The sequence below is a fragment of the Mirounga angustirostris genome, unplaced genomic scaffold, assembly GCF_029215605.1.
Source record: "Mirounga angustirostris isolate CCGP_5_RB_7025 unplaced genomic scaffold, mMirAng1.0.hap1 SCAF_13, whole genome shotgun sequence".
NCBI lineage: Eukaryota > Metazoa > Chordata > Mammalia > Carnivora > Phocidae > Mirounga > Mirounga angustirostris.
Window position 1 is genome coordinate 53,300,160 of NW_026991721.1, and position 14,493 is coordinate 53,314,652.

General features: G+C 36.3%; 1 protein-coding gene across 12 annotated transcripts in view; it reads right to left on the minus strand.

Annotated features, from left to right (window-relative positions):
- The window catches only part of EMSY (EMSY transcriptional repressor, BRCA2 interacting), a 98,683-nt gene that overhangs the window by 82,010 nt on the left and 2,180 nt on the right, over window positions 1–14,493 (minus strand). For 9 of the 12 annotated variants that reach the window (XM_045894473.3, XM_064576905.1, XM_064576903.1 and 6 more), the window contains exons 2-6: window positions 13,527–13,635; window positions 7,985–8,084; window positions 6,393–6,467; window positions 4,999–5,040; window positions 1,346–1,521 (exon numbers count right to left, since the gene is read on the minus strand). In XM_045894473.3, the coding sequence (XP_045750429.1) occupies window positions 1,346–1,521; window positions 4,999–5,040; window positions 6,393–6,467; window positions 7,985–8,084; window positions 13,527–13,596 (463 nt within the window). In that variant the 5' untranslated portion in view covers window positions 13,597–13,635. The remainder of the gene's footprint in view (window positions 1–1,345; window positions 1,522–4,998; window positions 5,041–6,392; window positions 6,468–7,984; window positions 8,085–13,526; window positions 13,636–14,493) is intronic. The other 3 variants (XM_064576901.1, XM_045894472.3, XM_045894471.3) reach the window with 1 other exon arrangement.

Genomic DNA, 14,493 nt, shown 5'->3' on the forward strand with positions numbered 1-14,493 from the left:
AAAAATAATTTTTCATTCATGGCAGGAGTTAGACAAAAGGCACGTACTTGTATTCCCTTTTAATACTGATAGCAGCACCAATGATGGAGTGATGCATAATTTTTCCCTAACCATGGCAATTTCCAACTTGGCTACTGGGGGGGGAACCACAGCAAGGTTACTTTATTATAAAACAACTTACTAGTCACTTGCCATCCAAGCAGTGCAACAATAACTCAACTAAAGTAATGACAACATTATATGTCAATTTCTTGAATAACAACAAGAAGCAAGAATAGTTCATAATGCACCATTTACTGAGTACCATGCACTATGCTAAATGCTTTCCATATATTAGCACTAACTCTCACAGCACCACATCCTCCTTTTAAAGATGAGGAACCTAGGGTTCACAGAAGCTAAGAGTTGCTGGAGGTCACATAGCTAGGAAATGGCTAACTAGGACTCAAACACAGATTTGACTATTGGCAATCCCATATTCTTTTCCCTCTACCAGACAGCTGGTGGACAGAAAAGGTAAAAGTGGGAAGAGAAGAAAGATACCTCTCCTACAACAAAGAAAACAGGAACTGAGTGGAGGCCAAATTTGTACATTGGTACCTGTCTCTCTCTAAATATAGCTTCCTTCAGCCTAAAACAGAGCCTGGCATGCATGAAGAGTGTCTCATTCTGCTCCACGACCCACTGATAATCAAGAAATGACAATTCCCCAAAGTAATCTGACAACTTCATTATTTTCAGGGTTATTTTCAAGCAACACCAAACTAAGCTACTAGAATCAATCCAAATATGCACTCTCAAATTTAACATTACTCTTGGCAGCCTCAAGAGAATTCAAGAATTTTTAAAGCACGTGTCAATTACTAGATTAAATAACAGTAAGAAAGCCTTCTCTTCTGCCAGGTAATCCCTAATGGATTCAGAACACTGACTAGAACAGAGAAGCACCATATACATAGATTCCAGAAGATAAAACAGAGTTTTATTGTCTAATCAGTTAGGCATCTTTCTCCAGCAGGTAAATGACTTCCATCATTTATTTTCCATGTCACCCATTAAGGCCTTTTATCCACTTCTAACAAGATACACTGATAGCAAAAATTCACTCCAAGAAGGCTTTTTCCAATTTTGTGATTAACAGAACTCACACTTTGAAAAGGGAAATCTGGTTTCGGCTGAGACTAAAAACATGGCAGTTTCTAGTTTCAAAATAAGAGTTGCTCACTGTGTTTTGTAACCTTCATACACTGGGATTAAAACAGATGAAACTGATGAAAACAGGACACCTTTCCTTGAAGAATCTGAGAAAAGTCGTCTCTACACACAGAAGTAGTTTTCTACTCACCTTCCTTGCTTCCTGTTTCTGCAGGCACTGGAAGAGATGCATTGTGCTGGATAGCTGCATTGGCAACAGCGTTAGCTGTTACAGTGAAGGCAGTTTGGGGAACCAACCGGGGCATCAGTGGAACCAAGCGACGACCCTCAATGGACCACTCTGAAGAGCTATTAGGTCCAGACATACTAAACAAAAAAGAAAATGCTACTACAAGGGTTCTCAATCACTAAAAATGAGTCAACTATTTTCTCAAACAAATATAACTTTTTAAATTATAAAAAGTACCCTGAGTGAATAGGAGAGGCTTTATTTTAAGCAAGCAAAATGAAAATTATGAGTAATTATCAGAATTTAAGGGATTTCACACACACTTAAGTTCTTACACATTTTATTCTATAATATAAATCTTATAATTAACACAACTGAAACTATGAAAAATTTTCCTATGCCTTCTAAATATTGACATTATTTTCATTAGTTTAAATCTGGCATTGCTAATGAAAACTAGTACATCTACTAACTTTTAGAACTTAATTTTGTAATTCAACTAAAAAGGTAAAAAGTACTCGTAATTTTTAAATTAGATTTTCTTTAATAATTGAGGATAGAATTCACTGAACCTTTGCAAAAATGATCTAACTGCCTGCATGGCCAGAGGTTCTAAGGCTTTCAAACAAGGGAAACTGAGGCAGTAAACGAGGGAGACTAAGTATGGAGGGAGAGAAGTGGGCTGTATATATCACTGCATGTGTCATTGATGATGTGTTACATTAGTATCCTTCCTGTTAAAAAATAGACTAGGTCTGAGGTCACTGGAAGAAACCTGCCACTACTACTTTAATTTTACTTATATCACTCTTCATTCTAAGAAATATTTGAGGCCATGGAACTATCCCCCTAAGCAGACACTATTCTGTTTCTCTATCTAAACCTGAGTAAATATCCCAGGAATCCCACTGAAATATGGTTGAAATATGAAAAGACAATTTTGTCACTTCTCTTGATTTGGCTCCACAAAAGGCAGTTACATCACTTCTCCTGATGATTAGTGTCAAGGTTTAAAATTTACCCAGAATCAATTAATCAACCTTTTTACTAAATCAGAAATATTTCTGCACCTTTTCCAAACTGAAGATTTTCTATAACCAAATCTAGGGCTTAAGACTCGAAATGTCCACTGATTCTTCATATTTAGATAGCGTACACAAAAGCCCTTGTTAGTGGATAATGGAATAATGATGATGATGGTGATGGTGATGGTAGTTAACATCAACTAAACACTTTTTCTACGTCCGGCACTGTTTTAAACATTTTCTATGTATTAACTCATAATTCTCTCAATAATCCTATGAAATTGGTAATATTATTATCTCCATTTTGTGCATAGAGAAACTGAGTCACTGAGAGGTTAAATAACTTCCCTAAGGTCACACAGCCACTAAATGTTTCCTTCAACAAGCATACATCATAATACTGACATGTGCCACACCACAAGTAGAAAGTATAAAACTTTTCAAAAGGGTTTTATGTCTAATATTTGCCTTTGATTTATACTAATTGGGCACCGTTGTCTAATTACGACCAACTTTCACTGAATGGAACAAATAAATTACTTTACAACTTGAGAAGGATTTACATTCAGTTCAGAAAGGAATTTCTAGGAGCTGATGAATCTAGTTGGGTTACTATGAGAAATTTGCAAACTGTTTAACCAGTCCTACCTAAAACAAGGGAAAGAAGAGTTCCTAAAACCCCAATTAACTTCATAAATTTGTTATCACATCATCTCCAATTTGACACTAGTTCTGAAACAGAGAATGGTATAAACAAGAAAAGAGAAACAGAAGTGGGCTACGGCTAATTGTCAAAGGAAAAAATTCTAAAAGCTATTTAGCGTTTTCTTGGCTTACTCCGACTTTGCTATCATTTTTTTAGAACATCACTAGTATATTTGCTAGGTGATTGTTTACACACAAATAAAGTGATGTCTACACTTACCTGGTGCATTGTTTAAATGGTGGCAGAAATTATGGAAGATCAATAATTTAAAACACATGAATATTTGCTATTGAAAAGACAGAATTTGCAGTGCAAAAGATACAACTGCAACTTTTAAAAAGATCTGTAAATCTTCCAAATTTCTACTCATGCAAACATGCTCAAATTTTTTTTAAGTGAGTGAAAAATTATGTTAGAATTAGATCAAAAATTCCTATTTGCTTAGTAATGAGGGTGTAAATATGCATTAGTTGCACAAATCATCTAAACTGAATTTTACAGATTTTTGTAAACATCTTACTCCAGGGCTTCCCTGGAGTACCTAAGTTTCAATGTAAGGATCGCTTCTCTATTTAGATTAAGGATGGCAAGGGAGGGTAGAAACCTTGCTCCAGCCCCTTTCCTGAGAAATCTAACATGATACTAATGAAACTACCTTGGCCCTCACATCCTTTGGTATGCAGGGCACCGGAAAAAAAATCTTTACCCTCACATAGAAACTCACACAGTATCCTATAAATGTCTGGCTTATGGGGAAGGAGTTTAAGAGAAGAGTAATTCCAGATAGCCACTTTCTTTGAATACTAGAGACAATGCTGGCAAGAGTGGCACAATTAAAAACTCTGAAGCCCCTTGACATTCCAGGCTTTAATATTATAATATTCTGACATGTTTCAAAACTGAATTCGAGTATCAAACTTAATATATGGTCTGGTGCCAAATAATAAACATGTGTTATGCTTCAGGCCATAAGCAAGGCTTTTCTTTGATCCCAGACACCCTGCTCCTTTTGTTTCCACCTCCTTTGTGCTCAATCTTCTCGGCTTTCTCTTTACCTTTCAACCACATTCCTTCAGGCCTAAGCTGCGATTTTGAGTGGGGGAGGGAAGGGAGAGGAGAAAGGGAATGCAGTCAGTTCAGATGCATTCCTCCTTGGCTCCAGTTGCTTTTTTCAGGCTCAGAGTATGAAGCCATCCTATAGATAATCTTTGGATTTAGGTTCTGTTGCTACTTATGAGGGAAACAGGGCAGAGGAGATGTAGAGAATAAGGGATCTATGCCTTCCTCACCATTCCGCACTCACCGACCCCTGGGCTCAACAAGTAAAATACGACACCTAGTCAAACTAAAACCACAGCATAAAATATTAAAATAAGAGTACAGAAAGACCTAAGAAGCTTTTAAAATTATATGCTGAAGTAAACTCTTCAGAAAATTAAACTCATGTATTAAAGAAATCAGAAAGGAGAGAAAAAAGGAAACACAGGCAGATAGAAGCCAACTCTCAATTATCCATGCTAATAGAGAGAGGAGGGAAAGGGAGAGGTCAAACAGATTAAAGAAATCCACATATTATCCAAAAATACTTTGGCAAATACTTGTAAATTCTTCTACCAAGCCATTTCCAGGACAACTAACAAGCAGTAAAATGACTAATTAAAATTTTCACCTCCTCTCCCTTCCCACCCTCTGACTAGAGGTACTCCCAAGCAGCAAAATGGCTAAAGGGTGGGCAATATTAGGAGGGGGAGGAGGGGAAGAGAAGGAAAAGCAGAGGGCACGGTTAATTCATAAATGGGAATATGTGCCCCTGAATAATTGAGAGCTTCAATTTTGAAATAATACAAGAAAAAGCCTGAAATAATAATAACCTATTTGCATACCTGTAACTTGGTCTTTCACCCAAATATAAGGATAAATTCATTCTTTAAAGGGGAAAAAAGGAAAAGGAGACTAAATAAATGTTATCCTTTAAGTATGAAACTGATGCATCAACTTACAACTAATTGACCCACAATATTTTTCCAATGCTTTTAAGGTACTAACTTTGTCTCTAAGTGCCTCTGAATGTAAGCTATTGTTTACTACTTTATTATCTAGCACATAAGTTTCCTATTACCATCTCAAATTAGAATCTAGGTTCAGTTATTATTTTCAGACCATCCCAATTCAAAAGTTTAGAGCAAATTAAAGAAGGAACACATTAATATTTGAATGTTTCAACCATGTTGGCCTGACAACTAAATACTTAATGTCTCTAGTGGAAAAATTCCAAACTTCTACAGTGCATACATACCTACCACTGAAAAATCTCAAAATCCAGATACCTAAACTTTCAAACTACGCAGCTAAAAAGGTAGCACCCCATTTTATAAGTTAAGTAAAATGAGGAATAGCAAAGCACAACATGAAGCTAATGGATCTACAAGGTCAATTCAAATACTGCCAGTTGGTTTAAACACACTATTTATCACACTATGGAACTGCACTGAATTTTTTCCTTTAGTTTTATTTCACATTAAAACATAAAAATAAAAAATAAATGAGTAATACTGTAATATATTTTATTTTTAATGAAATGCTCCTGTCATCTTGCATTAACATTTAAGGATAATTTCTGTTCCTTTCTATTCTTTAGGAGGCACTATCTCCATTCGTATTCTACTAATGTTTGATCCCTGCCCTTAGTCCTCCACCACCCTCCACCCCATCTGTCACACAGTTATAATGATCTGAAAACAATTTGATAAGAATCCTTTATAAATTTTATTTTGTTGGCTTTTTTAAAGTAAATTAAGATATATTCATATTTCTTAAAAGCAGAATATATATTCTTACAATCTTTTTTCTGAATCTCAAAATACATGAAATATTAGTCAGGTAGAAAGAAAATTTAAAATGCCTATTTATAAAGCAATATATATACCACATACCATTACAAAGAACCTCTAAGGGGTGTCAAATTAGGGGAGCATACCACTTTATTACTGAACTTTGCTTTAAGTAAGTGAATCATCTGCTAAACTGTGGTGGCCTTTTATGCAGAGATCACATTGTAACTGGATTTGACCTGAGTACTTAAAGCTTGCCTAACCAAATGCAAAAACATAACCAACTGAATAAACAGTTAATACCTCTATGGTCAGGATCCCTGAGCACAGAAATATTACTATTAAGATAAAAGACTCAGGAATCTGCTATACAATAGGAAGACTGTTTCAAAATTATGTTATACTACGTCATAAAAAAATCAGGGGTTGTATGACTAATGGCTTACTTATGTGCAATTGTTGTTAACCGTTCATCGTTTACTGCTCTCCGAACTTCAGCACGGTGGCGCTCTGTTGAGATGCTATGAAAAAAAATAGCCATTATAGAACTCTGCCAAGCAGGCAGCTCTTTTCTACACTTTTATTCATGTTTAAGTCAACATTTTGCTTGGGGAAGAGAGGGGACAAGATTGATTTGTGAAAAGATATAGACGGGGCCTAAAATATATCTTCAGATGCTTTCATTAAAATCACAGAAAAGGGTTCATAGTGATTCTGTGTAACTGCAGAGAGAATTAGTTGCAAATTAAAAATCACAGGAAGACAAATTAGCTTGATATCAAGTCATTACTTCCAAAACTCGGAAATGTCAGACCATGTTCAAGATTAGCAGAGGTTCCTGTTATCTAAATGTGCAAACAGCCACTGAATGACCCCTAATCGTGGTTACTAAGAAGATTTTGGCACCTAGAAGAAAGTCTTCTAAAGTCTTTTTTTTTTTTTCTAAAAAAATAAAAACTAAAGTCCTTCCTAAAGCTTAAAAGTCTATAATTTTATGTTCAGTGAATTTAATAAAGAAACAAAAGTGGCAAGATAATCTGTTTCTTGTGGCTATATGCTATGAAATTTGACACCAGGACATTACTCCCTTATTACTCAACATTTCAACTATGTCTTCTACATTACACTATATTACCATTACAGTAAAAATGTGCTTATATTGATTCTGATTAAATACATATAAAGTTAACACTAAACAAGTGAAAAAAGGCTACACCCATTCCATTCGTAAATATTCAATAAAATGAGTAACCACTCTTCAAATTGTAATCTTTACTGCTTAAGCTAAATCTATACCATGGACTAAAATATGTAAGGGGCTGGAAAGAAGATTTATGAGGAAATAGAAACAACAAACAAAAAATATAGAAGTTGTTAAATATGAAGACAATAAGATTAAGGATTTGATTTAATAATATCCCTGTATTAATGTCAACCAAATACAGGAAAAGACTCTTCCCTATTTTCATTTAAAAAAAAAAAGGACAAAATGGTTTTAAATATAGAAAGGAAACTTCAGTTAAAACAGAGTATTTTCTGAGAAAGCTCAAGATGTCAGAATGGATCAAGACAAGGTATCAAAGAATTCCATTCAGTAGAATTGTTAATGGCTTCAAGGCCACTCTAGCAGGACACTGAGGGGATAAACTATCCACAGGGCTATGACTATATAAAAACCACTTATTTCTATAAATTAAAACAACAACTTCCTAGTGTCTCCTTCTCCCCTCCCAACAAACGCCACGGGCCACTCCAAGTCTTCAGATCTTGTTGCTACCAACTCTTCTTTCCTTCACCCATATCAAAAATACCTCCCCTCCCCAGGTGACCCAAACCTAAAATAACCTGCCTTAAACCCTTTCTGATTACAGAATAAATGATAAATTACATAACTTTCTGCAACAAAGCACACAACTGGGATGAGATATCTAAGCACCAACAACTGGAAAACCTCTGTCTTCAACTTGAGAATGAAAAGTATTAAAACTCCTCAAAATGAAATTTCTAGAGTCATATCTCACAAACTTTTATAATTTACCTAAGAACTTTTGAGAGTTCTCCGAGAAGATCTTTCTTTTCCTTGGTGAGATCCCCCTGTGCCCGAAGTGCACTGATAACTCCAGCATATGCCTCCAATTCTAGAAGAAGAAAATTATTTTATCAAGATAGGCCTTCAATATTTTAATACTGTGGCTATATATAGTGAAACTACAGAGCAAAAAAACCTAGAAATCAGTAAAAAAAATCAATACACAAAATTTTAGAAGTTCCTCTCAAAAATTTTATCTAAGAGCATTGATTAAAATGTAGCTTTCATAATTGTATATCTCTTTTTTATTGCCTCACAGAAGTCATGTGTACAAAGTGTTTAGGTAGAAAAATCTAACGGTAAATATTTTATCTCACACATTATCAATGAAGAACATTTAACTCAGATGCTACCAACAATTGGGAACAGGCTCCAAGTGATACAAGGCTGATAAGAGAAATTTTTAGCTTTACTGACAGGTACCTACCATCACCAATCCTTGAAATAATTCCTTAGCCCTGCCTTGAATCAAACTACATTCTCCTGGGGTTGAGAATACCATGAGTACTGCACAATAGAAAAACTCCTAGAACAAGAGTCAAATGACCAGATTCTGGCTCCAGCACTCCCACTTAACTAGTTGTGTGACCTTGGGCAAGTTCTTTCTCACCCTTGAGCCTCAATTTCTTTATCTAGAAGAGACATCGAAGGTATCTTCCAGATCTAAGATCCTCTGCATCTACCATGGAAATGACTGAGACCGGTTAGGAAACATCAGTTGCTCTTATAGCAACCAGGATATAATATATTGAACCCTAGTGCCAGACAGTTTCATTTCACTATCTTTCCACAGCAACAACCATTATGAAATGAAACTGTCAGTCTCCAATACTGGTTAAAATATAAAAGCAAAAAGTCCTCACTGGCTCCCAATGAACCATGCCTGCCTCCCAGCACACTCCTTGGGAACTGTACTACTTTTGTATAGTCCCTTCCCACACTGACTCTGGGCTTGGCATGTGACTTGCTTTGGCCAGTGGAACATGAGCATACATGATACAAATAGAAGCTCACTACCATTTGCCTCCAGAGCCTTGCTGTCTTGGAACCTTGAGATAACCAAGCTGTGAAGAAGCCCAGGATGAAAGGCCACATGGAGAGAGGCCCAGCCATCTGAGCTAAGCCCAGTAAACCAACTAAGCTACCAGCAGAATACAGCCACATGAGAGAGCTCAGGCAAAACCAGCAACCACAGAATCAAAAAAATAAATAAAATAGTTATTTTAAGCCATTAACACTATGAGACAGGCATATCTAAACAAAACAGAATGATGGGAAATAAGTGTCCAAACTACAGTTATCTTCTTAGTCAATTCAAGTTGCTACTAGTATTTGGTATATCCCAAGGCCTGACACACAAATAATGAAGGTATACATATCTGCATCCTAGGTACTACACCAATAATAAACTAGTAGCCTTGTTTAGTTCTTGTTATTTACAGTTCTGAGAGTAAAAAAAAAAAAAGAGTGAGCTGACTATATTAAACAGAAATATCTGATCCATGGGGCGCCTGGGTGGCTCAGTCAGTTGGGCGTCTGCCTTCGGCTCAGGTTGTGATCCCAGAGTCCTAGGATCGAGGCCCCATATCACATCCCTGCATCGCACAGGGCTCCCTGCTCAATAGGGAGTCTTGCTTCTCCCTTTCCCTCTGCTCCTCCTCCCTGCTCGCTAGAAAGAAATGCCTGATCCAAATGAATTATCCCATGTGTAAACATCTTGCATATTCAATCTATGCTGAATACTATGTAGATGTTTCATGGGGTCTCTCTGGAAGGACAAAGCTTGCCTGCTCTGAATAGTAAAGGAAATACTTAGTACCACGAAACATATATTTCAGCTTTTATCAGGCCCCAAAGTAGAGTTCAGAAAGGCACTGGGGATAACCAACTAAGAAATCACTATACTAAAAATTTATGCCTCATTTATGGAATATTTTATTCAACAGATCAGTACTGAGTCCTATTATATATACCAGATAGTATGTTAAATCCTGCCTTCAAGGAGTTTACTCTAGAATAAAGCTACAGTGAAACAAGTCATCAGACAATGATGATACAGTTTATAATACAGTGGTAAAAGCAAAGAGAAGAAACACATCATCCAGTCTAGAAGCATAAGCTTTAATCAGAAAGAGAAGTGTGCTCTAAGCAAGCAGGAGGAAAAAACCCACAAATATGCAAAAGGAATACAGTAAAAGAGCAAATAATGTCTCATATAGACATCAAACTTCCAGTAACAGTCGGTGACTATTTTCGGAGTTTTACTTTAGGGAAAGTAAAAATATGTATTTGGGGACGCCTGGGTGGCTCAGTTGGTTAAGCGACTGCCTTCGGCTCAGGTCATGATCCTGGAGTCCCGGGATCAAGTCCCGCATCGGGCTCCCTGCTCGGCGGGGAGCCTGCTTCTCCCTCTGACCCTCCCCCATCTCGTGCTCTCTCTCTCTGTCTCATTCTCTCTCAAGTAAATAAATAAAAAAAAATCTTTAAAAAAAATATATATATTTGGATAGTCACTAACTCAAACCAAACTTAATTGCACATTACTACTACTACTACAAGGTACCATGGAGAATATTTATATGAATAAAACAAAGTCCCTATCCTCAGGTATTTAAATTCCAAGAAGAGATGCATATACAGGAATAAAGAAGGATAAAAATGGAAAAGTAGTTTGGGGCCAGACTAAGCCTCTAATTTCAGGCTAAAAAGTTCTTATTTGATAGAGGACTCGGTAGTTGATTGAATGTGGAAAGAACAGCAGAAGGAAAGGAATCAGATTTTGTAGTTTGCAAGATATTTAGGAGAAGGGCAATACCATAAAAAGAAATGGAGAGGTCAGAGAGAGGAAATGGTATGAGGAAAAAGAAAAAGAAGTTCACTTTTGGCCTATGCAATTTATGGTGATCAAGATACTACTTCAGAAAGATTGAAATTAACCAAAGAAATGCGGCAAAGGTTTTTGACATTTCAAGTCTCATTCCAAGTCTAACTAAAAAGTCATGGACAAAAGTAAGAGGTGGTAACCTCACACAAAACTGGGACTCAGACCACAGTTATCATAGTCACACAATCCGAGGCACTTCCTCCATTCTCCAGAAATTCACTCACGGTAAAGAACCTTTACTGGCTTCCCAACCTCCTTGACATTTGATTTCCATTTTGATGGGTATCCTCAGATCCTGACAAATATCAAACTTAGCTGAATTTCTGGTATTTTTGGTGCCGTTCTATTGTAGTGTTCACTCTAATGACACATAACTATAATAAAAGATACATGCAAACACCACGGAAAACAAAAAGATTTCCCAACCACTCTATAAAGTCCTCAACATTCCACTTAAACAAATCAGCCGTTCAATTATAATATAGTCTGTGAAGCCCCATGTTGGAAAGGTTTTTAAAAAATAAGGCAGGGGAAAGGCAGGATAGAAGGAGGGAAGCATTTATCCATCACTGGTATGTTCAGTATATTATTAAAAAAATTCTCGACCCGAGTTTTTATATTTAAGTAAAATTTAAATGTTTAGTATTCTATGTTAAATGATTTATAACTATTTTTAAAAGAACAAAGCTAATTCTTAAAATATTTTAAGTTAATTCTTAAATACAGTACTTTCTCTAAACTTTGGACCTAGAGCTAAGTGTTTGAAGGCAATTCAAAAGTTTCATTGTTATGATAATGAGCCAACGGGTGGGGAGGAAGTCTTTCTGCAAATCACTATCAAGGCTCACCTCCCAAAGTGAAGGGTCATTGAAGATGACATTACCCTGTAGGAAGGCTGTTTCCTTTTGTATAGAAACAGCTCTCTAGCAACATTACCCACACAGCTCTGGCTAAAGCTAAGGATAAATTTAGACTTAAAGGTTACCATTTTTATATTTAAACATAATCTCTTGACTCAAGGCCCCAAAAGCCCAGAAACTCTAATCCAATCTACTGTAGTTGGGCTCTGTTCATCTGCAATTATTCTAGCTATGGAGTAAATACCAGTACAACTTTATAAATGGTAGCTAGCAAGCTACAGCAATTGCATGCAAGTGTGTAGAAAATCATCCTCAAATTAGTACTAAAAGTTTGGATATAAGGTTAAAGGAAAAAAATGATAATGGATGATTGCCCAAAAAAAGCTCTCTAAACATGCTAAAATACAATGCTAAGAAACAGTTTAAAATCAGAGAATCCTCCCAGTGGCCTGATGGGAAATAAAAAGGGTAAATGTTACTAGCAGACAGGACCAGGGCAGCTATGATTCAGATTTACACAAAAGAATTCCCAACAAAGATTTCCTTTGAAGATTCACCTGCAAATAAGTATGTCTGAAAGCAACTGCTCTAAAACACTATACCCTCAGATGTCAAGCACCGTGGTAGGATCCTTTTATATACAATTAATCCACATAACAAACTTATGAGGCAGATATTATTATGCTTCTTTTACAAAAGTGTCAACAGATTTAAGGAGATTAAATAAACTGTCCTTGATCTTGTGGGTCATTAGTGACAAGACCAAGACCCCAGGTCCCTCTGAATTCAAGGCCCACACTTTCCCCTTCAAAATCATAAACAAATAATTCATATCCACTTCCAAAACATTTAATGTTCTTTTTCAAATTATTTTTTCATTTACTGAGCACCCACTATGTGCTAGCTTGGGACTATAGTGGTAAAGAAGACAGCAAGGTCGTTCTTGGACCTTTTGGTCTAAAGCAGTAGTTCTCAACCAAGGATCCTCATTTGAACCACAGAATATAAAAAATGACTTGAGTAACTCTCTCAATTTTCCCAAGAATGGTACAAAACTATTACCATTCGAAATGCATAAAAAGAAGTTAGTTCACTACATACAATGGATTAGGCTTTGGATTAGTGCTAATTCTCTCCCTAAAATGCTAGCTGAGAAAGGCTGCTCTAAAGGAAAAGAAGTTCAAAATAATGAATTATAAACATAAAGCATGTTTTATTACTGATAGTAAACATAATTTAGGAAAGTCAGCATAGCTAACATTTACTTAGAATTCAGAAACAGTTTATAATTCACACATACATTCATGAAGCTTAAAAGTATGCTAAAGTAAGACTGGAATCATATTCCCTGGGTTACAGTCCTGACTCCATGACTTACTATCAGCATCACCTTGGGTTCTAAGCTTCAGTTTTGTCATCTGTAATATGGAAACACACACACAAAAATACCTACCTTTCCCACTTGAGTGAGGATTAAATAAGATAGCAAATGTAAATAACTCAGAATAGCCCAGTACCCCTCAAGAACTCTTAGCTACTATTTTTATTATTATGGTCCATAATAATCCTACTAAGTACAAAGCACTATGCTAGGCACTGGGGAAATAACAATGAGTAAGATGAAAAGTACACCTCTAAAGAATTTCTAATGCAACATGAGATATCACATCCAGGCAAACAGTCATGACAAAAACAGAAAGGGAAAAGTATCATAGAAACGCATAAATATCAAAAATGAAAATCATACCCAATTTTCTAAGAATCCTTTTGCATTCATCCCTGCTGAGATCCAAAAGGGTTGGCCACACAACAGGCATTGCTGCTTCTTTTTGGTAGCCCCAAAGAGCTTGTCTTCCCTACCAAAACAAATGAAACAAAAATCAAATTACCAAAGTACATTCAAAGGCCACTTACCTGGAAATCCACCCACTAAAAAGTAAAACCAGTAAGAACATCTCACAATCCTATTTCACCACCACACTTTTCAACTTCTGATAAACGAAGAACTAAATATTCCGCAGCTTATTATTCCAGCACAGGATAGTGGAAAGAGCACAGGTTTTAGAGTCAGACACCTCTGTTTCTAGTTGCAGCTTTCAACTCACTGGCTGGGTGATCCTGGGTAAAGTGGACTATCTGAGCAAAAGTTTTCTACATCTGTAAAACAGAGGTACTATCATCCAATTTGTCGTAAGGATTAAAGAACAGTTTGTGAAATTCTTATGATAGTGGCTGGCAAGTTGTTTAATAAATAGGTGCTACGACCTGTGTAACCTTGCGCAAGTTACCTGATTTGTGTCCGCTTTCTCACTTGTGAGTTACAAGAGATAAAATATATAAACCTCCTAGCACGTTACCTGGGCTAATGGAACTTAACAAAAAACTTTCTTCTCAAGTCTTAACAATGAACGATAAATTTACACCCTGTAATCATTAAACAATCATTTACCAAAAGTTTAGATGTCAGGAACTTACTTCATACTGGGAACTGCCTGGTCTAGAGGATAAAAAGACAACAGCGCTGGGCACTTGCACAATACCTGCTTAGCACACAGTAGATCCACTGTAAATATTTGTTAAGTAGATGAATGAAAATAGAGAAGAGTGGGTAAAATGAATGAATGAGTGAGTGAGTGAGTGAGTGAGTGAGTGAATGAATAAGCGAGCTCAATGTCTAGTCGAGAAGTCAGGCACCGAACCGTAATAACTGCTAT